This window comes from Camelus ferus, chromosome 10, assembly GCF_009834535.1.
Source record: "Camelus ferus isolate YT-003-E chromosome 10, BCGSAC_Cfer_1.0, whole genome shotgun sequence".
Lineage (NCBI taxonomy): Eukaryota > Metazoa > Chordata > Mammalia > Artiodactyla > Camelidae > Camelus > Camelus ferus.
Window position 1 is genome coordinate 39,706,841 of NC_045705.1, and position 23,954 is coordinate 39,730,794.

Here is a 23,954-nt window from a genome sequence, read left to right on the forward strand (position 1 = left end):
ATGCTTGCACAAAGCTTACCACATTATTGGGCCTTTCTAAATAAGGACATAATTTATAACTGTTCAGGAAAACCATTCTCAAAAATAACTGAGATTACCATTAAACTAGAAACCAGGAGATAATTTGAGTGTCTTTCCCCTCTTCCCCCAAACCATTTTGTTTTGGTCTGGCTCCCAAAGAGCTATTTGCTAAAATCAAAATCAAATACAGCTTTAGAATATTAGAAAATAGCTTTCCTTCTTGGGAAACTATTAGAAATAAATAATAACAAATGCCTTATCAGCATGTAACGTTGTGATCTGCTCTTTGCTACAGGAATGTAATGAAGATTGCATGTTCTTAGAGCTACGAATTTAATCAAAACAAGAGGCTGGTTTCCTGGCCATGATAGTATATTCTGAATGTCTCAGACTGTCAACAAAAGTCAAATGACCAGAATTTGATTTTAAAACTGAAAATTTCCAAAGATCCTGTATTATACTCACTTTATGGAGAAAGACGCAAAGGTTAAGTAGGCTGTGTAACCTTCCCAAAGTCTCAGAGCTACTTCGTGGCAGACAGCCTCAGGTCTCTCTCTCACCTTCACTCGAGCAGTGCACCTTGTTAACTTTCAGTCTGAACTGGAAATTTGGGTCTAGACCTACAAATAAAGCTAGAAATTGCTCCCTATACACAAAGCAGGGACTAGAATTAAATCAGAATATTCAGAGCCTCATGGAATCAATCTTAAGGGATATGAATTACCACATCTATGCTTTAATAATCCTACTGTTTCTTTGCCAGGAATTGGTATGTTCTTTTCTTCCTTAAGTATATTTGGATAATTGGACCTTAAAAAAACAGTCTGAATTAACCCTCCTAACTTTTAATGTACTTCAGTGATTTGTTTTGGCTTTTGAAAATATAAACTTTACTTATCAGATCATTTTTATAAATTATTGATATTTTAGCAGCTGGGACACAAGGTCAAATATCTGCAACTTTGTCTAGGAAAAGGGAGCATCATATAATAGTTGCCTACTTCAGAGATGACTCAGACTATACAGACATGGAGCCCAAACCAAAGGTATTCTCTACTTGGTGAATAGATTCAAGAACTTTCCTAAATAATGGAACTTCAGATGAATTATACCTGTATCTTGACAGCAATATGAAGAAGTCGTGAGCTTTCTGAAACTAGAAATATTTTTTTAGATTTTTAAATAAGAATGAATACTTTGTGGCAGAAAAGAATGACTGAATATTTTTTATAACAGATTTATGGATATTTTTATAACACATTTATAGAGCTATAATTCATGTACTTTAAAATTTGTCTTTTTTAGAAAAAGGAACCCTCATACACTGTTGGTAGGATTATAAATTAGCATAGCAACTATGAAGAACAGTATGGAAGGTCCTTAAAAAATTAAAAATAGAGTTACCATACAACCCAGCGATCCTATTCCTGGGCATTTACTTGGAGAAAACTATAAATCAAAAAGATACATGGACCCCAATGTTCACAGGAGCACTATTTACAATAGCCAAGGCATGAAAGCAATATAAATGTCCATCGATAGATGACCGGATAAAGAAGATGTGGTATATATACACATACATAAACACACAGACACACACACAAAGATGGAATATTACTCAGCCTTAAAAAAGAATGAAATAATGCCATTTACAGCAACATGGATGGATTTAGAAATTATCATACTAAGTGAAGTAAATCAGACAAAGACAAATACTATATGATACCACCTATATGTGGAATCTAAAAAAAGAATGATACAAATGAACTTATTTACAAACCAGGAATAGATTCACAGATACAGAGAATAAACTATGGTTACCAGAGGGGAAAGGAAGAGGTAGGGACAAATTAGGAGTTTAGTATTAAATATACACACTACTATATATAAAATACGTAAACAACAAGGACCTACTATATAGCACAGAGAACTATATTCAATATCTTACAGTGGCTTATAATAAAAAAGAATTGAAAAAGAATATACGTATGTACATATATATATGTGTACTGAATCATTTTGCTGTACACCTGAGACTAATGTAATATTGTACATCAACCATACTTCAATTTAAAAAGACTTGCCCTTGTACAATTCAGTGACTTTTAGTACATTCACAGACTTGTGCAATCATAGCACTATCTAATTTTAGATCATCTTCATCATGTCCAAATCCCATACTCATTATCAGCCCCTGGCAACCACTAGTCTACTTTTTACCGATATGGATTTCCCTATTATGGGTATCTCATAGAAATAAAATTGTATAATATGTAGCCTTTTGTATTTGACTTGTTTCATTTAGAACACTGTTTCAAGGTTTATTGATGATGTAGCATGCATCAGAATTTCACCTTTTTCATGGTAGAATAACATTCCACTGTGTGAATATACCACAATTTATTTGTCCATTCATCCGGTGATGGACATTTACATTGTTTCTACTTTATGGCTATTATAAATAATGTTGCTATGAAATTCTCATACAAGTTTTTTTGTAAGGACATATATTTTCAATTCTCTTTGGGTATATTCTTTGAAGTAGATTTGTTGTTCATGTGGTAACTTTTATCTTTTGAGAAACTGCCAGACTATTTCCTAAAGTGGCTGCACCATTTTACCTTCCCACCAGCAGTGTATGGTAAGTTGTGATTTCTCCATATCCTGGCTAACATCTGTTATTATCTATCTTTTTTGATTATACCCATCCTACTGGGTGTGAAGTATTACCATATTGTAGTTTTGATTTGCAATCCACTAATGAATAATAATGTTGAACATCTTTTTTGGGGGCTATTTTTATATCTTCTTTAAAGAAATATTTATTCAAATCTGTGATAGGCTTAATAATAGCCTCTCAAGGAAGTCCAAGTCCTCATCTCTGACCGATGAGTATGTTATATTTTAGGCCAAAGAGACTTTACAGATGTGGTTAAATTAAGAATTTTAAAATAGGGAGACTATCCTAGTTCAATTCATCAGTTTTGTTTTTGATGTTATAATAAGAAAGCACTGCCTAGTCCAAGGTCACAAAGATTTATTCCTATGTTTTCTTCTAAGAGTTTTATAGTTTTAGATCTTATATTTAGGTCTATGGCTCATATTGAGTTAATTTTTGTGTATGGTATGAGGTGGTATCCAACTTAATTCTTTTGTGTGTGGATATCCAGAAATCTTGGTAAAATTTGTTTAAAAAAAAAAAAGAGGGTGACATGTTTGCCAAAAAAGCTATTTCATTTAACCCATAGAGAGACTTCTCTTATGAGATTCTGTAACAGTCGACCAAAATAGGGAAACTGCTGAATATGACTTTCTAGCTTTGAAAGACTGCACGTGGGTACCTGGCATTCTACCAGATGCATAGTCGAAATTATTATTCTTGTTTAGCAATTTTCCTGTAATTCTACATTGCTGAGGACTTGTCATTACCAGCCACCATGGAACTACTTGCTTATTGATTTTATTAGGGCTGATAGTATTGACAGAAGAAATCAAAGGACAGATGACTATTCTCTCTTACCCTTTTCATTATGTGGGTAGAGATGGAAGGAAATTACCTTTAAGAATGAGCCCACTGAGATTCCAATCACACTTTTTTTTTCTAAGGAGAATGCTGCTGTAATTTGCACTGGATAATGAAATCTCCCTTCTCATGAAGATTATCTTGTTCAAGGCAACAATTGGGCTTATGTACTGCTTTAGCCTCAAAACAATAATGGAAGAAAAGTTCACACGGTTTTGAAGACACTGAAAGTCTCTGTCTTGAAACAGAAAATTTAGCATCATCATAGTCATCTGGTGCAACAACTACATTTTTGGTGGAATTTGACATGTTGGACTTGATAAGGTGTTTGTCGTCATTCAGATGATGCAAGTTTCAAGGTGGAGAGGTACTCTAAGGATTTTGCAATCTCTTATGCTGTTTCACTTAACTGGAAATCTTTTATTTCCTTAAACAGTCAGAAAGTGAGTCTTGGAACTATTTCAGACTGTGATACTTAGAATTTGCTCCCTTTGTTATATTAATGCTTCTCACTGCCCCAGAAAAATTTAGGTTTAGGTTTGTCTTCTCCATTTCCAAGTTATATGACGTCTTCATCTCCTGATGATCACCAATATTTCTTTTTCTTTTTCCTTTATCTACCCCTCTTCTTCTCCTTTGCCTCTCTTTCCCCCTCATATTATTGTTTTAAAATTACTAGTCAGCTAATGGGTGTAAATTACTGAAAAAGCAATAGAGTGAATTGTCAAATGACAGCCAAAAGGACAGTGTTGTAGTTTACACACAGGAGTTGGTTCTTGATACAGTGGTCCCTGACCTCTTAATCTTTAGTCAGTATAGTCTAACCTCAGTATGAACAATAACATTCCTGTTCAAAATCAATATGCATGTTGTGTTGGCTTTTTAAGGACAAAGCCAGCCTTACCTGTAAACAGACACAGGAGGAACAAATGAAGCAATGGACTTAACGAAAACTTTTTTTTTTCCCATCTTGTCTGGGAGTAGAAATGATTGTGCTGAGGGCTAAGAGATTAAATTGCGTCACTTGTCAGGAAACTGACGAGTAGCCATCTCTTCTGCCTGCTACTACATGCTGCTTTTGTGCTGTGGATGGGTTTAATAAATGCACTGTTGTGTAAAATGTCATTGCTGCATTGCCATGTGGAGGCTGTCATGTGATAGCTCTTCCCCAGGATGACAGATCAATATTGATCCTCAGCAATCCTGGGACTTGGAGCCACACAGAGGGCATTTTTATGGTTCCAATACAAAAGTTGAAATAAAAATCATTCTTCAAAGCATGGAAATATTATCTATTTTGCTATGAAAGAAAATCTACTGTTCTTCCAAAAATGTTCTTAAAGATAGGTAATACTATCGAATTTTAATGACTACTTCTAGAATGAAAAATATGAATGTCTTGTTACATTTTTCAAAAGTCCAATCTTTCTGTTATTCAAATAAACACAAACAAAGCAAGGAAATATACCACTGTTTGCCTTGGTAAACAGCCCAAAATCACGTATGTGCAAGCACATGAAATGCTAATGCCTGACTGTAAAACAAGCCCTCTCCAACACTGTTGGCAGAGGTAAAATATGGTACAGTCGGTTTGGAAGGAAATTTAGCAATATGTATCAAAGTTCTTTATACTGCTCATACTTTTTGGTGCAGAAATTCTACTGCTAGGAATATATTCTAAGGAATTTATGAGAAACAAGGTCAACAATGTCTTCCAAACAATTGTCAGTTATTTAAAATGCTGAGGAACTGAAAATAACTGAAACTTGTAACAATGTAAATAGTAAATATACTAATAAACGATTAAAATATGTGTAAGGGTTTTTTTTTAAGGATAAAGAGAAAAGTTTATGAAATAAGGTTATGCAAATTTAAACAAATGCTAAATATTATATACAGCATGATCTAAACTAAATAGCAAACAAACAAAACAATCCCCTCCCCAAACCACAAAAAAAACCCCAGAAATAAGTGTACAAAAATGTTAATACAGACATAGAAAACAAACTTTTGATTACCAGGGGGTAAAGGGGGTGGGAAGGGATAAATTGGGAGTTCGAGATTTGCAGGTACTAACTACTATGTATAAAATACATAAACAAGATCCTACTGTGTAGCACATGGAACTAGATTCAGTATCTTGCAGTAACCTACAATGAAAAAGAATATGAAAATGAATATATGTATGTACATGTATGACTGAAACTTTATGCTGTACACCGAAAACTGATACAACATTGTAAACTGACTATATTTCAATTAAAAAAAATTAAGAAAAATGTTAATACTTAACTGACTTCATTTAGTGTGAAAATGAGTATGTTGTGTTTTGTTTGGTTTTTGTCTGCTCTCCTCCATTGTATACATATTCCACAAAGGACAATTATCATATCCATAAACATATATACACAAGAAGTTCTATTTAAAAAGAGGCTGCACAGGAAAAAGATCACTATCGAAAGAAATTCATTTGAACTACGTATGTATGCCCTCTTGCTTTGCCTCTTACCTTAGCTCTCATCTCACATTTTCCCTTTAGCTTCTGGCTCTCTCCCTTAATCCAGCTCAGACTCATATCTCTAGCCGTCAGATGCAATAATGGATTTCAGCTAATCTGTCTCTGCTCTCCCTCCCCTTGAGGGGACTGGTTTCTTATTTCCAACCTTAGTCCACCCCTTGGTTCTGACTGCTTTTCATTTCCTGCCATCAGGTGTGTGAAAGGCCTGAGTCCATCCATGAGGCCTGAGCAGTGTTTCTGAAATTTCAGAAGATCAGAGTGTGGTGGTGCTGGCAGGGGCAGGCTAGTCTGCAGTTTGGCCTACGTGAATTTCAGAGTCCAGAATGCCACAGAGTCCGTATTATGTTTTTTCGCTTTTGCTTGACCAGTTGCCACACTATTTGCAATTTAAAGCAACATATATTTGTTATCTCAGAGTTTCAGTGGGTCAGCAGTCTGGGCACAGCTTAGCGGAGTCCTCTACTCTGGGTCCCACAAGGCTGCAGTCAAGGTGTCAGCCGAACTGCATTCGTTCAGGAGCTTGGGGTCCTCTTCCGAGCTCATGTGGCTATTGGTGGAACTCAGCTGTGCGACTGACAGCTCCCATCTTCCAGCTGCAGGCTGGGGATTGCTGCCCTCAGCTCTTTGCCAAGTGGATCCCTTCTGGATCCTTTCACAACATGGAAGTTTGTCTTATCCAGGCCAGCAAGATGATCTCTGTACTTTTAAGGTGCTTACTGGATTACATCAAGCTGACAAGGGATAATCTCCCTTTCGATTAACTCAAAGTCTACTGATTAGGGACTTTCATTACATCCGTGAAATCTCTTTTGCCATATAAAGTAATACTATCATGGGAGTGCTGTCCCACCATACTCACAGTTCCTACAGTTCCCACCCACACTCAAGGGGAAGGAATTACACAAGGATGTGTAATACACTGAGGGGCATCTTAGAATCGTGTCATCCTTAAGGGTCCCTTCCTGGCTGCCTCACACTTGTGGCTCAAGCTCAGTTTTCTGTTAAACGGCTGGCTCTGCAGACTGGGGCCTTTGAATTTTACACAACTCTTTCACACTCATTATTTTATTTAATCCTTACCTCAGCTTCCTGAGATATATGCTCCTATCTCCAATTTACCAGTGAGGGAACTGGGTTACAGAGAGCTTGAGAAGAAGTCTACGGTCACTTAGCTAGAAAGTAGAACTTGAAATCCAGGTCCTCTGATTCCAAATTCTATGTTCTTCCTCCTACATCTTTCATCTGGGGCAACCACTGAGACCTGAGCTCAGATTGGGGCCTGATCTAACTAGGAGGAAAGTCACATCTCACTTCGTCTGTGTCTCAAGCCTGCACATTCACTTTACATTGGGTGTGACTGAACATACACAGGAAGGCTTTTCATAATGAACTAAGAATTCCTAGAATGATGTATATATTAGTGTTCTGTTGCTCTTTGTAAAATTAGCACAAATTTAGCAACTTAAAACGATACTTATTTATTAGCTCACTGTTTGTATAAGTCAGAAGTCTGGCACAGTGTGGCTAGAATCTCTGTTAGTGTTCTGACAGGGCTGCAATCTGGGTATCAGCTAAGCTACATTCTCATCTGGAGCCCAGGGGCTTCTTCCAAGCTCATGTGGTTGCGGCAGGATGCAGCTTCTTGTGGTTGTGGGATGGAGAGCCCTGGTTCTTCGCTGGCTGGCACTGGGACTGTTTCTGTTCCTGGAGGCCATCCTCATACTCTCTCATGTGGCCTCCTCCATCTTCAAACCAGGAACAGTGTCAAATACTTCACAGATTTTGAATCTCTCTGACTTCTTCTGCCACAGGCCAGAGAAAGCTCTCCACTTTCAGGGCTCATGTGATTAGACCAGGCTCATCTGAATACTCCCCCTATCTCAACGTCAACTATGCCATGCAGTGTCGTATAATCACAGCAGTAACAGTGCATCATAGTCACAGGCTCTGTGGATTAGGGTGTGGGATCCTGAGGAGCGGTATTTTTAGAATGCTGCTTACCACACCACAGGGTGTCTTTTAACTGTCTTTTTTTTTTTCACTGCAGTATAACTAACAACACAAATGCATGGACGTTAGACCCAGGCTGCCTAGGTTCAAATTTTGGCCCCGACATTTAGTAGCAGTACGATCATGTTAAGTTACTTAACCTCTCATCTCAGTTTCCTTACTGTACATACATTAGAACCTACATCTTTCCAGAGTTCATTGTAATGTGTTGCTTCCATGTTCATAAGGACTAATGATGAAACAGAAAATACTCCTCACGCACTGTCAATCCAGTTTCAAAGAGTGTTCCTGTCACGCTGAGGAAAGAGTTCCTAGATGGGCTTGGGTGTTACTTCCACTTAAGACAACTGCAGAATGTTAATTACTTGAGTCAAGGCATTTGGATTCCAGATAAAGCAGACCTCGCAAACGGTTTATGCCGCAGGATAAGTCACTTGTCTAAGCCCCAGTTTCCCCATCTGTAATATGTAGGCTTTGTGCTAAATAAATTAGTAAATTCTAAAATCTATCCTTAATGTCACATGGCCAGATTTTCAACTGAGTGTTATTCTTGAACTCTTAGATGTCCCCAAGCCATTCAAGTTCATGGTAGGAAGGAGTAAGGTAGGAAATCATCTCAGTGGTAGTAGCAAAGATCTACTAAAAAGAAGCAGAGACCCACCCCAAAGCTGTCCCCACACAGGCACAAGGCTGTGATGTGGATTGGGGAGCTGGTATATTTGGTTGTTCCAGTGAGGATCACTGTTCAGAGTTTTTTAGGTCTTTCACTGTACAACCTCAGGAGGCAATATTCACACACACAGTCATGGGCCATGGCCCTGGCTCTACAAAGCTAGAACAAAGACCGATGGGTAGAGTTCATAATAAACACAACTGAGGCTCAGTAGAAAACTAACAAATTCTGTAATGTTCAGCATTGCCCGTTAACAATGTGAGAACTTTACCTTTGGGATTTTTTGGGCCGAGACCACATGATGTAGGGGGAGTCTGCTATTGAATGAGAGTTTAGAGAGTACACAAGTGACATTCAGGACTAGTTTTTGGAATGTATTCAAAGCTAGATAGGTGACCTTCTTAAAATATTTAACCTTTAATTTCCCGAGTGCAAAATATTATGGCCAAAATAACTGTACCTACTTTATATATCTGCTGTAAGTATACACAAGATAGTGCGTCTGTGTGTGTCTGTGTATCTGCATCTCTATTTAGATTATCTGTCTGTCCATCCATCCATCCACCCACCTACCTATCTACATACCTACCTATCTTAGCACAATGCTCCACACATGATAAAAGCTCAATCAGTGTTAGCTCTCATTGTGATTATTCTCTTTACAACTACTGAATGATGCTGTTAGCACAGCAGAATTCCCTTTTATCTCTGTAGGCATGAGACTGTCACCCATGCTTGAGGGCAAAGAGTGGTGGCACTCTAAGAGATGCCACTTTTCATTCTTAATTGTAGAACAAGCACGTAACACAAAGCCTATTTTATCTGAAGCCTAGAGCCAAAATTTGGCTAAGGCAAAAGTTCCCCTACTTCTAGGTAAAGAGTGATATGAAATAATGCTGACAGCCGACAAATTTCTGAATTTTTCTCTAACTCTAGCTCTATTTCTAAACTTTTACAATGGAGCTTCTCCAGGACCCAACATCGGCAAACACTATCCCCACCGTGACTCCTAGAATTACACGGCATCTGTTTCTAACCTCTCACTCTGCAGCATGGATACTTCCTCACTCAGAAATTAATTTAGTCAATTCAGCCTGAAAATTCTATTGTCAAAAAGTGTGTGTTTCCTGTGGGAGTGTCACTCATTTCTCTCTTTTTTGATAGGAGATGCAGATGTACCTGAAAAAAAAAGGGTTATCTTCCTTCAGAAGCTGCAAAGATGCAGCTGTCAAAAGTAATCACCGCATCAGACCAGTTAGATGGGGAAAAAGTGTCCTTGGCTGTTTTATAAGAGAAGCAGTAAGCCAGCTTATTCATGCTCAGTGAAAGAGCAGACTGAAAAAGGGCTATGAAGCTCACGTTTCTTCCACTTAGGTCAAGGTTTTCAGTGTGGTTCCACGCAAGCTAAAAGCATTCTCACCTCCAGGTTTGCTCTGTGCTACCCTCCCTCCCCCTACTCATCAGTTTATCCTCTGTCCTTTTCTCATTTGGTTCACTAATTCATTCACCCAACAACTCTCTCATATATTCAGCAAGAATTTATTGATCCTTCTCTCTATATAACTGCTTGGCCTGGGAGACTTACAGTCCCATAGAGGTGCTAAAATAACATTAAGACACATTTTCCTCCCCAGGGAAATCTCTCCTCATTGTCCAATCTACAATGCCTTTAGTTAGTGTTTCGATCCCTGAAAGAATTTTACATTATTCACTAAGTGCACTCTGTGAGTGACTCTTATTTTGCAAAATGATCTTTAGTTCTTTATCTTTTTATTAGTATTTTTAATGGAGGTACAGGGGATTGAACCCAGGAGCTCGTGCATGCTAAGCACACACTCTACCACTGAGCTACACCCTCTCCCTGATCTTTAGTTCTTTAAAGAGAGGGGCCCTGGCTGAAGCTACTCTTCCTCTATCCTGAGCAAGATCTGGCTCCACTCCACCTACCTAAACTCACCTTGTGTTCTTCATCCAAGACAAGCTGATTTCCTTCTTTGCTGGGGCCACCTGCTCTTTCTCCCTCTGTGTTCTCGTTCAGGTGGGTACGGTTAGTAAAATCTTAAATTATTTTTAGGACTAGACTCTTCATATGGAATAGTTTTTTAGACTCTTTCTGTCCAAACTCCTACAGAAAGCCCTTGTAAATGGTTGCTGAATCCAAGAATACACACAAGGTGTATAAAATTGCATTCATTTGCTAATGCTACTTACAGTACATTGCTTTCTACACATTTTACTATTTCCTCATCAGCTCATAGTATTCTTTCTAACAAGACTGGAGGCACCAGGGAACAAAAGATACATCTGCATCCCTTACTCACAGCGCCTGGTCCAATGTGGAATGTAGACGCCGTAACAAACACAAATTAAATACTAGCTGAAATTCAGTAAGTAACAGGAGATCTGGAAAGTCATTTGAGAAAGCTTGCTTTGACAGCCTTCTCTTTTAAATACAGAACTTTTGTAGAATTATTATTCTCCAAAGGCACAAGCATATCTTAGAGATGTGGCAGATTTACTTTCCAAATAATTCTAACATTTCAGATCTTTACCTGAGTCTGCCATCCTCTGCTGCAGCACCTCCTGGTATAATCTTCGTAATAAATATGCCAGGGTCATCTCCAATGTGGGGATTATCTGTCCCTCCAGCAATACTGAATCCCAGGCCAGAATTCCCCTGCAGAAACAATAAGTAGACATTAAATGATATGGCTGTCACCTAAACCTAGTTCCCCACAGTGTGTGTTATCATCTTACTACTCAAATGGAAATCAGGTGATAACAGCCTTGTATGCAAAGCTATAAAGTGCACGGTCAGCAGACAAAGGAAGGTCAGGAAAAATACTCAGGTTTGTCCCTGCACTGCAAGAACTCAAGGGCCTTACATTTTTGCTTTTTCAAAGGGTCTTATATTTTTGCTTCTAAGAAATGCCTCCTTTTTCAGCAATTAAAATGATCATTATGAAGTAGGAAATAAAAGCATCCTAACTGTGTAATATATTACATGAGAAGATGCAAAAAATCATTAGTGCCAAATGTAAAAATTACACATACCCATGAAAAAGACTGCAAGGAAATGAGTTACGTGAAAATATTTGATTTAGTGGAGTAGTGAAATTTGGGTGTTTTCATTCTGCTATTTCTGGTACTGTTGCTCTAATATTGCTTATCCATCAAAGAAATGTGTTCCTATTAACAAGGAACTTTGACTTCAGAAGGCAGGGACCTCTTCTAAACTCATAGCAAATGTGAGACACTTTTCTGTAATAAACAGGTTTTAATTTGCAGTAGATACTAACAAGGAATGCAATATTGTTGCAACATGTAAATCTGAATAGTTTATATTCTAATAAAGCTTTCATACTTATCTTGCAGACTACAGTAATTGACATCCAATGTATATATAACCCTCTAAAATTTGTATATAACACATAATTTAAAATCTCCCCCAGATTCACAAACCATCATACTTATTTCTTATTTTCATATTCCTTTTTTAATGTCCATTTCCATAGCTACATTATGTTTCCACACTGTGTTCCATTTTTTTCCTAACTCACATTATACTTTAAGCCATTTCCACATAGCTACATAGTCTTTATAATTATCCATTTAAATGACTAAATAATATTTCACCAAGGCCATTTATTTAACCAGTCCCCTGTCACTGGATATTTAATTTTTCTACACACTTTTACAACGAATATAGCTTACTAAATATACAACCACTTGATTAAGCTCTGCTCTTGAGTAAAAAGAAATGAGGAATAAGAATTTAGTAGTTAATCCAGAAAAATTAATTAGGGCAGTCAATTAGTCAAAAAAGTTCAATGTTAAAGTAAAAACCAGCTATCCCCTGACAGTTATGCTGCCACTGCAAATGTCAAGGTAATGCTGAGCAAGTTTTATTGACTGAATTAATAAAAGTCTGAATTTCAGGGGGTTGTTTTCACAATTATAATACACTGAAAGGCTGAAGTTAATAATTCAACCACACGCCACTAAAAATCCTCTCTTTGTACTTCTGACTTCTAATTCTGTTTGTTCTTCGAAAAAATTCCAATGTTCACTGAACAGAGTTATCACTTAGTCAAATCATAAATTTATTTAAGACTCATTAGACATCAGCTCTGTGCCTGGCACCGGACTAAGCCCTGGAGCTACAGCAGTGAACACATCAGTTTATGAGGCAGACGAAGGGCAAGTGCCGAGGGCAGGAGTGGCTACAGGGGAGCCAAACAGAGGGACTCTTCCCGAAGGTCAAGAGCAGTTTGTTACTTTCAAGGCTGTCAGGGTGGGAGGCGGAGAGGAGGACAGAATGTTCCAGGCAGAGAGAAGGACAAACGTAAAATCCCTGAAGTGAGAAAGGGTATGCCAGGTCCAAGAAACAGACACAAGGCTGGAATGAAGAAAGCAGGGAGAATTGGGTGAGATGAGTCTTGATCACGAGGTTCTTCAGAGCAGAGTGTATGTGAATTCATTTTTGGTTTTAAGTACCTACTGACATCAGATGACTGTAGCGGTATTGTGTGAGTATCTCCCACATGGCTGTCTTGAAGCTAAGGCTGTAGGGATTAAGACAGGTGATTTCTGCCTTCATGGAATTCAAGGCGGAGCCGAAAAGACAGTGATAGTTTGGCATTTGGTTATCAGTTCCTTTTCATTGTATAACCTCAACTACACCGTCACGTATACAGCCAACAAGACAGTAGTTAGGTAACTTATGAGGCCATTTTTATAAAATCTTAGGTTTTAGAAGAAAGGATGGGTAGATGAGCCTCTTCAGTATAATTTGGGTCTAGCTCCAAGAACATCCATTGAAGTATATTGGTTTTACTAGAGGTGGCACCTCAGGGAGAATGATTTTTTCATTAATGGGGGGTAGGGAGAAGGGAATCAGAGACTGGGAGATATTCCACTGTTTTCTCCTGATAATATCCACATTTTTCGAGTGGGCACACAAAACTTTGTCATTTGAGGAAAATATTCATGATTTAGCTTTTAACTGTTATCTCCTTTATTTCTAGCTTTACCCTTTAGCCCTGGGAACACTGAATCTATCTGCTGGCTCTTTCCTGCACAGCCCACAGGATAACTCATCTCTCGGCTTTTACTCATCTGGCTTTCTCCACCAGAACCTTCCTGTCTCCCCCTCGATGGCTCAGATGGCATCTGCTCCAGAAAATATTAAATGACTACCCCAACTCCTCTTCATTGGGTAAATCACTCCTCTTTTGAGTTTTCATAAATTTCTGTGCTTAGTTATGCCATGAACTGTGTTATTTTGAAATTATGTATTTATGAATCTACCTTTCCTTCAAACTGACCTTAAAGAAGGCAGGAACTGTGTCATTCTTCTGTTTCTTGGTGCCTTGGGTGGCACACAGTACTGCTCATTAAATATTTGAAGAATGAACGAGCCAACAAGTTTACTGAGAATATTCAAGTTCTAAAGGGAAGCCTCAGAAAGGACACAATACAAGTCCACACTGTGTTAAGGGATATAATACAGAAGTAGAAGTCATTTTGTTCTGTGTGGCTCCAAGAATGAAAATGGAAAGCCCAGGGCTTCAAATCGTGGCTCAGCTGAAGGATAAATGGTGAGACAGAGCTGTTCAAATTGGGAACAGGCTGCGCTGCAAAGGAGGGAGAAGCCTTCACTCAGTGGGCAGCTGGCTGGATGCTGGACATGGAGGACTGTCTAGTGGGAGGTTAAACTGGATGACTTCAAAGGGTTCTTCTGGATCTCTAGCTACACTGGTAGGAAAACTGCTCTTGCCAATGGAAAAAAAAGAAAAGGAATGCTATAGGAACCTTGGCGGGGGCGGAAGTCGGTCACTGATGTGTTTTTAAAACCTTATTGTATGAATTCATAGATCTTTGAAGTAATAGCTTTGATGATAACCTAGCAAACATTCAACCATTGTTTTTAGAACTGACTCCAGTATGAAGCATACAGTGACTCTGGCATTTCTAATATACATGCCCCTGCCTTCAAATCCACTCTGAGGAAAGAAATGAATGAATAATAGAATGTACAGCAAAAAGAGGCAGGTAGAGACAGAGTTTAACTGGATCTGTGTTCTGGTGACAAGGATTCCCCAAAGCTTTTGTGTTTCAATTAAAACCAGGCTACCAGCTGGGCCTGGCCAGTCACCGTGGTTCCTTAGAAGAGGTTCATCTGAATTCAGCTCCAGAAATTATTTAAAGTGTTTTCCCATCTCCCCTCATTGTTCCCTCCCAGCCTTCCTTTTCAGGCCTTTGCTACCAGCCAGCAGCATTCACTGGAGAGAGGAAGAGATAAAAAGCGGCAGTGAAATTACTGCCTGCTGTTCTCCATGGCTGAATCACTCCAGTCCCCTGACAATCATCCCAGAGCCAGCCAGCTGCAAGGGCAGACCCCAGAACCTCTCTCCTCTGAGCAGCCCTCTATCCACATGAACAGGCAGACCCCTGGCTGACACCCTTAGATCCTGAAAATTTTGTGACTAATTAACTGAGCGATGATACCTGACACAGTCAATGGAAACTGCGAGGTGCCACGCTGGTGAGGGCAGCCTCTGCGGAGAGTTCTAGGGGGATGCTGTTTCCTTGCAGTCGGGCAGATTCCCTGCCTGAAAATGTGGCCAGCATGGACCATTCTTTCTCCTCGTTCCCAGTCCTCCACATTTCCTGACTCTCCCTCCAAAGCACAAGCCCACTGCCGAACCAAATGGTTCCTCTTTCATGTACTATGCTCCATTTCCTTTCAGAAAAAAAAAAAAAATAGCAAAAAGAAAAGATAATGTACCATTTAATTGATGGTTACCAATATAAATACAGCATCCTCAGAAAAATCCTCTTTCATTAAAAGATGGTTCTCTTAACAGAAAATAAATGGGGTTACAAAAAAGAGGAAAATAAAGTGATAGCATAATCATATGTATTTATAGAATGCTCTATTGACAAAGAATTTCTTTGATTTTTGAAAGTTAAGTTCCTACTTTAAAATACTATCTAAGCTGGTAATTCAATTCTAGGAATTTATCCTAAAGAAATAATCAGAGATGTGCACAAAGATTTGTGTTCAAAGCTTTGTTGCTGAACCATGCATCTACTTTAAAAAACAAAACAAAACAAAATAAAAGCAACTCATAACTGGAAACGAATACCCAAACAATGGAGAAATGGTTAAAAATACTGTGGTATGTCTATCTGAATGTGGGAGTATTTTGGAGTCATTAAAATTGTAGTGATATCTAATGACTATGGAAAAATGCTCATTACATAAATGTGAGAGGGAAAAAAGTGTATGAAATTTTAATTACAGTATGATCATTGCTAAAATATTTTTAAATGACTTATTTTTAATAAGAAAATTATTAATTACTAAATAGTAATAGTAAAATTGCTTAATAATTCAAACTACCTAAGAGGGAGACTTTTTTAAAAGTATAAAGCTCTGAGTAAAATACTAAAAATGTCCTCAAGGGAACTAACACTTACTGTATATATATATTTTTAATGTTAAACACTGAGGTAGGCTTCTTATAATCCTCTTTCTGGCAGACAGTATTGTCTCCTTTTCATATATTAAAAACACAACACAAAAGCAAAGAAAAACAAAAGGAAGTCCTGAGGCTGAGAAAAGTGAAGTAACTTACCGAAAGACAGAAACCAAGTAAATAGTGGAATTTAGATTCAAACAGGATTTTTTAGGCTCCAAATACCATTTTTCTTTCCTGTTCTATCACACTGCCTCTTCTGGGTTAAAAAAATAATTTGATGGTGGGGAAACAATAAAAATAATAGTAATAACGAACCTCTTAAAAATTTTTTGAAAAAAGTCTAAAACACTCCTATCAGTATCATTAAAATATTAAAAAATTTGTAATGGAAAAGCATGTACTTGGACCATTCAGACCTGGGTCTGAGCGCCAGCTTTGCTCTTGCCAGCTGTTTGGCATTGGGTACATTTCTTAACTTTGAGTCTAGTTTCCTCATCTATAAAATACACATAATAGTAACTACTTCACAGTTTTGTTAGAAAGATCAGAGCAAATGATACATGTACGAGCAGAGCACTGAGCACAGATCTGGGCACATGGGTGATGATCACTCAACGTCAGTTCATTCCCTTTGGTCTGACATAGCACTGTGAAAAGGGTCCTAAGGAACATGAGGGCAGGAAGGGTGAACAGAAAGTGGACAATGTATGCTTTCATTCGTACCTTTATTTATTCATCCAACAAGTATTTGTTGATGAATTTTAACCTACACTTTTATTATATGTTATTTCTCTTGGTAAAGATAATTTAGCTACAAACTCTAAATATAGGAGAAGGGATAGTTAGGTGGGTAGTATCGAAAATTGTTAGGTAAATGAAAGCTAGATAAAGGAAGACTCAAACAATGTTTTTTAATCTTTCAACACCCATCCCATTTTGATACAGGGAATTTTTGTATATCCTCTCACCAACCCCAAGATTTCTGTGCATTCTCCTCATTTCAGGAATTCCCTGCCACGAATATCAATATACAAGTCTATTGTCTGTATATCCGCTCTAGCAAAGACATTTATTTTTATTTAATATAATTTATACTACAACATAATATATATATTATTTTCAAGTATATAATTATACCTCAGCCTCCAATCTGCACATTTCTGAAGTGCATGTAGACTGAAAATTACTAGTGCACAACTTGACTGTTGATCAACAAATAGAATAATGAACAATGTAAGTAGGTAGGATGAAGATATTTAAAAACAAAGTTAAAACAGATAAGAGCATATTAAAATAAAGAACTCTGTAGGCTATATGCTGGGAGAAAAACATCATTTGACTGAAAGGTCTATTAGTTGGCAAATAATCTTGTAAATTGCCTTGAAAGTAATTTTATTTTAGGTAGTAAATCTGGAAAGGCACAGAAAATAAAAAGATACCTTTTTCATAGATACTACCTGTTCAAAATCATTCAGAGTCTTTCTCTCATTTACCTCCTATAACATACTACAGTATCAAAAGATAAATGGCCCTAGGGCCATTATTAGGGTATAAGGATATGAGTGTAACACAGACATTTCTAACTACTGTTGCTTACAATTAACAACAACAACAAATTCTCCCCCTCAAATTTTCCTTTTTTTCCCTTAACATGTGAACAATCCATGTATCTTTAGATAAAGGTCTCAGCCCAGGAATAAGAGACGACTTAGCTCATACCAAGAAACACAATGGTATCGTAAGATGAAAAGAGCTTCACAGTACATCTTTAGCTAAAGAAAACAGAAGATAACATAGGATTTAAACCTTGACCTTTCTCTGTAATATATATGCATAGAAAAAATTTGGAAATATGTTCAGCAATGTGTTAATATTGCTCATGGACATCAGAATTATAGATCTTTTTTCTTTTGTCATTTTGAGCAAATCCATCATTAATTTTTCCTTGCAAACATATCTTATAAACACACACACACATTATACTTGTAAAAGAACAAATGAAAGTTTGTCTCTGAGACAGCATAACTCAGCCTTGGGTTGGGAGATGGATACCTTTTCTTCTTCACTGGGTCCATTTTGTCTCACCCTTTAGATAAAGTTAGAGTGTTATTCTAAGCTGGAAGAAGTTATAGGCTCATTTTAAGGAAGAGGAGAAGGAGGCTGACAGAGTTCTTGACTGATGATGTCTTTGCTCTATATATTCGGATGTTAGGACATTAGAGGGAAAGGTCTAGAAAGAATTTGGAGACTTCAGTAAAGCAGTGAAAGGTTGAAATCGCAGCTGTGAGGCAAGAGACACGTTGGGATGGGAAGGGGTCTGCTGAGCAGCGCTGAGGAAGGACACTGCCAGTGGGATTGTGGGATTTTCTCCCACAGAGCTCAGTAATCCTCAACAGTGAAAAGGGAAGGTTTGCCTGCCTCTGGGCTGAGGTTTGAAAAGTAAATGTGGTTGACTCTCACAGGAGTGAGTAATGTAAATCAGAAAGGACAGTTAAGAAAGAGAAGCCAGTAGGATGCTTGGAGACTGAATAGATGGATAGACTGAGGTCCTAACAAGGTCAGATGATAAATTTATTAGAGAAGTGGGAATAAAAGAGAGGGTAGCGGGCTGTGGACACCGTGGGATTTTAGGGTTTAAGATTTCAGAGATGCAGCAACACTCACTGATAGTCATGGGAGGGCATAAAGGTCAAATCACGTGAATGTATTAAAGTGATGATCAAGCCAGAGAACTGTGTGGATGACATTCAAGTTTCCTTGGAGGATAGAGACAAAAGATAGAGAAGAAAATCAATGGCCAAAAAAGATCAGCAAGAGTGAGGAAAGACCTAGGGCAAAGATGAGGAGTAGGATGTGACGCAATGTGGCAGCTGGGAGAGTTCCAAGTAGACAAACAGGACGTGCCAAGTCCCCACAACAACTCTGTGAGGGTAAACATGACAGTTTTCTGAATTCCAGAGACTTAGCGGTATGGGTTTTCCTGTAGAAACTAGATTTTCTTCATAAGGAGTGACATGATAAATGTGGTATTTTACTATGATTAATTCAAAGACATTGTGCAGGCTGAATTAAGAATAGTTTTGGTGGATTGAGTCAGAAAGCAAGGAGAGAGAAAAAAAAAGCAAGGAGAGTAATTTGGGATCATATACAGTGTTTGAGCTATGAATTCTTAAGATATGATTTAGGATATTTTCAATGACACTCCAAGTATAAAATTTCCAAGTAACATCTATTTTGTACTCTGCAACAGTATTTAACTGAAATGCCACCAGAAGTGAATACATACTTCTCAACAGTTAACAACATAGACTCTTCTTGATCATTTTTGCAATGTAAGTTGGTAACTATGGTACCCCTCTCTTGTACCTGCATTAAATCTTCTATTTCTAATGACATCTCTTCCTGTGTTTTCCAAAAAATTCCTGGCATATGAAGGATTAAAGTAGGATATCTGTTTAGAACCATCTGTGTATAGAAAATAAGAAAGAAATGCAGAAGCTCATGAATCACTCAGCTGCCACATCAAAGAATCTGCTAGCCATCCTTGACTCCTGCTTGCCCATCAGTCCCAACATCTTGTTAAACATCGTGACTTGCTGATTCTCCCTCGGAAAGATCCCTCAGATCCAGCCAGCTTCTCTCAATGTCAAAGATCACGGCCCCAACTTAGAACTTCATGAGTTCTCCTCATCGATCTTCTGGTTTCCAGGCTTGAGTCAAACTCTGTCCTTCTCATGAGAATGGGTTCAAAATAATGGATTTCAAACACTAATGACTATGGAGGCAGACAAGACATACAGGAGGGCAAGATAGGCCTATGAGAGGTAAAACAACAGAGACGAGAGTGTGGTTCAACGGCAATTAGTCTTCATGCTGGGAATAAAACAGGGGAGGGAAGGGGTACTTTCAGCTCTGTGGATGGTGGGCACTCTAGAACGGGGGCCTAAAGTTGGGAGATTGTTTTCCCTCACTGGGGAAGCCAGGAATCAAATTTTCTTAAATAAAATACCAATTTTTTAAATGTTAAAAAAATTACTGAATTGAAATATATGTAGGTTCTTAGTCAGTTATGCTTACTGTAATTGGCAGTTTGAGAGGCACATTCCACACAGCTCAACCTCGTGAAGACTAAAGAAAATATGTCCCCAAACCAGAGATAGGATCTAAGCATCACCATTTTGTGAACTGCTCACTATTTGACTAATTCGTATTTTCTTCTGCGTGGCCTTATATACCCCTCAGCAGGATGGAAAGTAAAAATGCCTGACCCAGATTAGGTCCTCACTTTTCCCTTCATTTTTCTTCTCTATATTATTTTGTGCTTGGTTCACAATTTTACTCTTGTACACAGCACACCTGTATTGTACTTGTTTACCTGCTTATCTCCCCTATTCTTCCCTATTGTGAGCATCAATCCAAAGCATCAAAACTGAGTTATTCATTTTCTGTGCCCAAATCATGTACTTGTACATGAAAAGAACTCAATGTATTCTGGCATGAACTAAGTCGAATTGCCTCTTCTGCCTGGAATGCTGCTTCTCTTGTTGAATTTCCATTCAAACATCAGAATTTATCTCAAATGCCATCTGTGATGTTTTCTCCAACTGCTTCAGGCATATATAATTGACCTTTCCACACAATTTCATTCATAATGTGATTAAGACCACAAAGTTATTTGTGTATATGTCTCCCTTCCTCTAGATTCTCAGTATCTGGAGGACAGAGGACACATTGTATCTGCAATTCAATGCCTCGTGAGAGCAAATCCTTAGTAAATGTTTGCTGAGTGAAAATAAACTAAAGAATACTCTAAATAATTTGTATGAATATGCTAATAAGGAAAGGTCAGCTGAAGGGGTTAAAGGGGGTTTAACTGGTTTTCCTATAGAAGGGTTCAAGGTTGACTCACTCAACTCTATATTTACTTATTTGAGTACCTACTATGTGCTCAACATTGTATCAAATTCTGTGAGAAAAATAAAGTGAAAGATATGGCTCTTTTTCTGAAGGAGTATACAGTCTAGCTGGGGAGATATGTCACATACATGGGAACAGTGTGGGTGTGGCACAACAGTTCAAATTTTTCTTTGGCAGTTTGAGAGGCACATTTCATGGCTGCCACACAGCTCAAGCTTGTGAAGACTAAAGAAAATATGTCCCCAAACCAGAGACAGGATCTAAGCATCACCATTTTCTACCTAGGCTCTCTCATACATCATTTGCCAATTGTTCATTCTATCTATTGAGTAGCTTTTGTTTTCGTACTCTTATTTTTATTCCACTGCCTCTAGCCTACCCAATTTCCTCATTTTCTATTGCCCAGGATATTGCAAAATCCCAGTGTCTGGGAATGCTCACTTTATACACCATTTCTTCTGATTCATTGTATTTCAAAAGTGATAATTTTCCCATTTTATCTCAAATCAACACTTCAGATCTTCTTCTGTTTTGTTTCAATCTTTGAAAACCATCAACTGCTGAACAAAACAATCTCTTCACTCCTTACTGAACCATAAAGTTTTTTTTTAAAAAGTTCATTCCTTAGAGTTGTGGGGTTTTTTTTCTTTCCTGGCAGTGTATACTTATTCTTTCTTTTTACTATTTCTTGGCAGTACTCTAGGTGCTCACTTGCTATGGCCAAAAACTTATGTCCCTTAAAAGTAACTCTCCTCTGAAGTGGTAACTTGGGAATTGAGAATAACTAACTGTGACTCTGATTCAACAAGCATTCAACCTGTACCCATACCTCCACCAATCTTGACAAGGCCAAGAAAGATGGAAACAGGTACTTGCTTTAACCTATAAGGCTCTCTTGGAATGGATTAAGAAACCAAGAGCTCCAGAATCATTCCTGCTGTTTTTAGATCCTCACTCTACCACTCCTTGGCTTGTGATTTTGAACAATTCTTTTAAGTTCTCTGAAGTATAGCTTCTTCACCTGATAAAAGGAATAATAATAGCTTTTATGTTGGTTATAAACTAGCAGTCCTCAAAGCATCTTCAGTACTAAAAGCATTTTCATAATAACAAGGTGTTATTTGTCTTTTCCAAAGTGTTTATCTTTGCATTGATAATGCAAAAGCATTGGTGGGTAAAACTGTTGGTGCTTTAGCACAAAACAAGGCAGTGGTATCAAAGTCTACTAATAATCACTGGATTTTTCACTAAATACACATTCGCAGTAAAAACAAAAAGTCAGTTTTACTTAGGAATATCTTTGATGAAGCAGTGAAAATGATTAATTTTTATAAAATCATGACTTTCAAGTCCATAACATTATAATATTCTGTTTGAAGAAATGAGTTCATGCCTAAAGCACTACTGTATATTGCATATGATTTTCTCAGGGAAAAAAATGTGCAATCATTTGAGTTGCAAGCTAAACTAACCACATTTTCATTGATTGTCTTTTCTTGGAAAAAAGACTGACATACAAACTTAGAATATTCAGTCTTAGGTATTTGGCAGAAACTTTCCTGGAAATTAATGGAGTGAGTTTGCTTTCTTTCAGGGAAACAATTGATAGTATTTGTTGTCAGTTGTAAAATTTGAGCTTTCAAGCATCTACCACCATGAGCATGACAGCTTCCCATTACTTAAAGACCTTCCTGATGGGATGGATCATAATATTGACAGATAGAATTTTTTGGTATTTCCTAGTGAAATAAGTCAACATTTGGATGATCTGCATAACTCAGTGAGCCAATATTTTTCAACTAACTATTATGTAATACTACAAACCCATACATTAGTAAAAGGTCTATTTAAAGTTTAAGATAGATGAATTAATTTCATTGTAACAGTACAAAAAATTCATTGATATGGTTTCAGATTTTATATTGCAACTCATCTTTACAAAACTATGATTTGTCAAGTTTTGGTGCAGTATCAAAGAAGTATACCCACAACTACCTGAAAAGAGTATGAAAACATTTCACATTTCTCCATTTCTATCTGTCAAATAACCACATTTTCCTCCTTTACTTTGACTAAAACAACATGCACAACAGGTTAAACACAGATGAAGATAAGAGAACCTGGATCTATTATATTAAGCCAGACAGAAGAGATTTGAAAGATATAAAATAATGCCAATCTTCTTGTTAATCTTTTTGTGCTTTGAAAAATATTGTTACTTTTAATAAAAGTTACTTATGGTAACATGTAATGGATTTACTATTGTTATTTATAAATTAATGACTAAATACTTCTAGTTGCTCAGTTTTAATCTTTAACATGATACATATTGATAGATACAATACATATAAACAATATAGGAGTCCTCATTAGTTTTGAGTAAAAAGGGATCCTGAGACCAAAATATTTAAGAAATGCAGCCATAAATAGTCCATGAGATAATTTTCATAAACTGTCTAACATGGTATACTGCAAGGGCTCCATAATTGTTGATAATCCTACTATTCACCAATTGCTCAGTGTTAGCCAGTTATTGTAACATCTTAAAACCAAATTTGATTCTCATCCATTTTTCCTAGTTTAAAGAGAACTTAAGGACCTGAGGCAGCAGAGCACTTGAAGGGGGTAGGGAAGAGATAAGTATATCATAGTTTAATACTTGTAAAATTAATAATATTATTCACCACTTCAGGAAACAGTACAAAGGACCAACTCCTGAAATGAAAGGATTTTCAGCATGGTGTGCATTTCTGCAGCTGCTCTGAGATTTTCAAAGCATGTACAGGCTACCCATTTGAAACCTGG

The 23,954-nt window shown here is 37.5% G+C and overlaps 1 protein-coding gene across 22 annotated transcripts in view; it reads right to left on the reverse strand.

Annotated features, from left to right (window-relative positions):
- Positions 1–23,954, reverse strand: part of DLG2 (discs large MAGUK scaffold protein 2) — a 1,704,777-nt gene that overhangs the window by 534,852 nt on the left and 1,145,971 nt on the right. For all 22 annotated transcript variants that reach the window (XM_032488772.1, XM_032488771.1, XM_032488766.1 and 19 more), the window contains one exon: positions 11,298–11,422. In XM_032488772.1, coding sequence (XP_032344663.1) covers positions 11,298–11,422 — 125 coding nt within the window. The remainder of the gene's footprint in view (positions 1–11,297; positions 11,423–23,954) is intronic.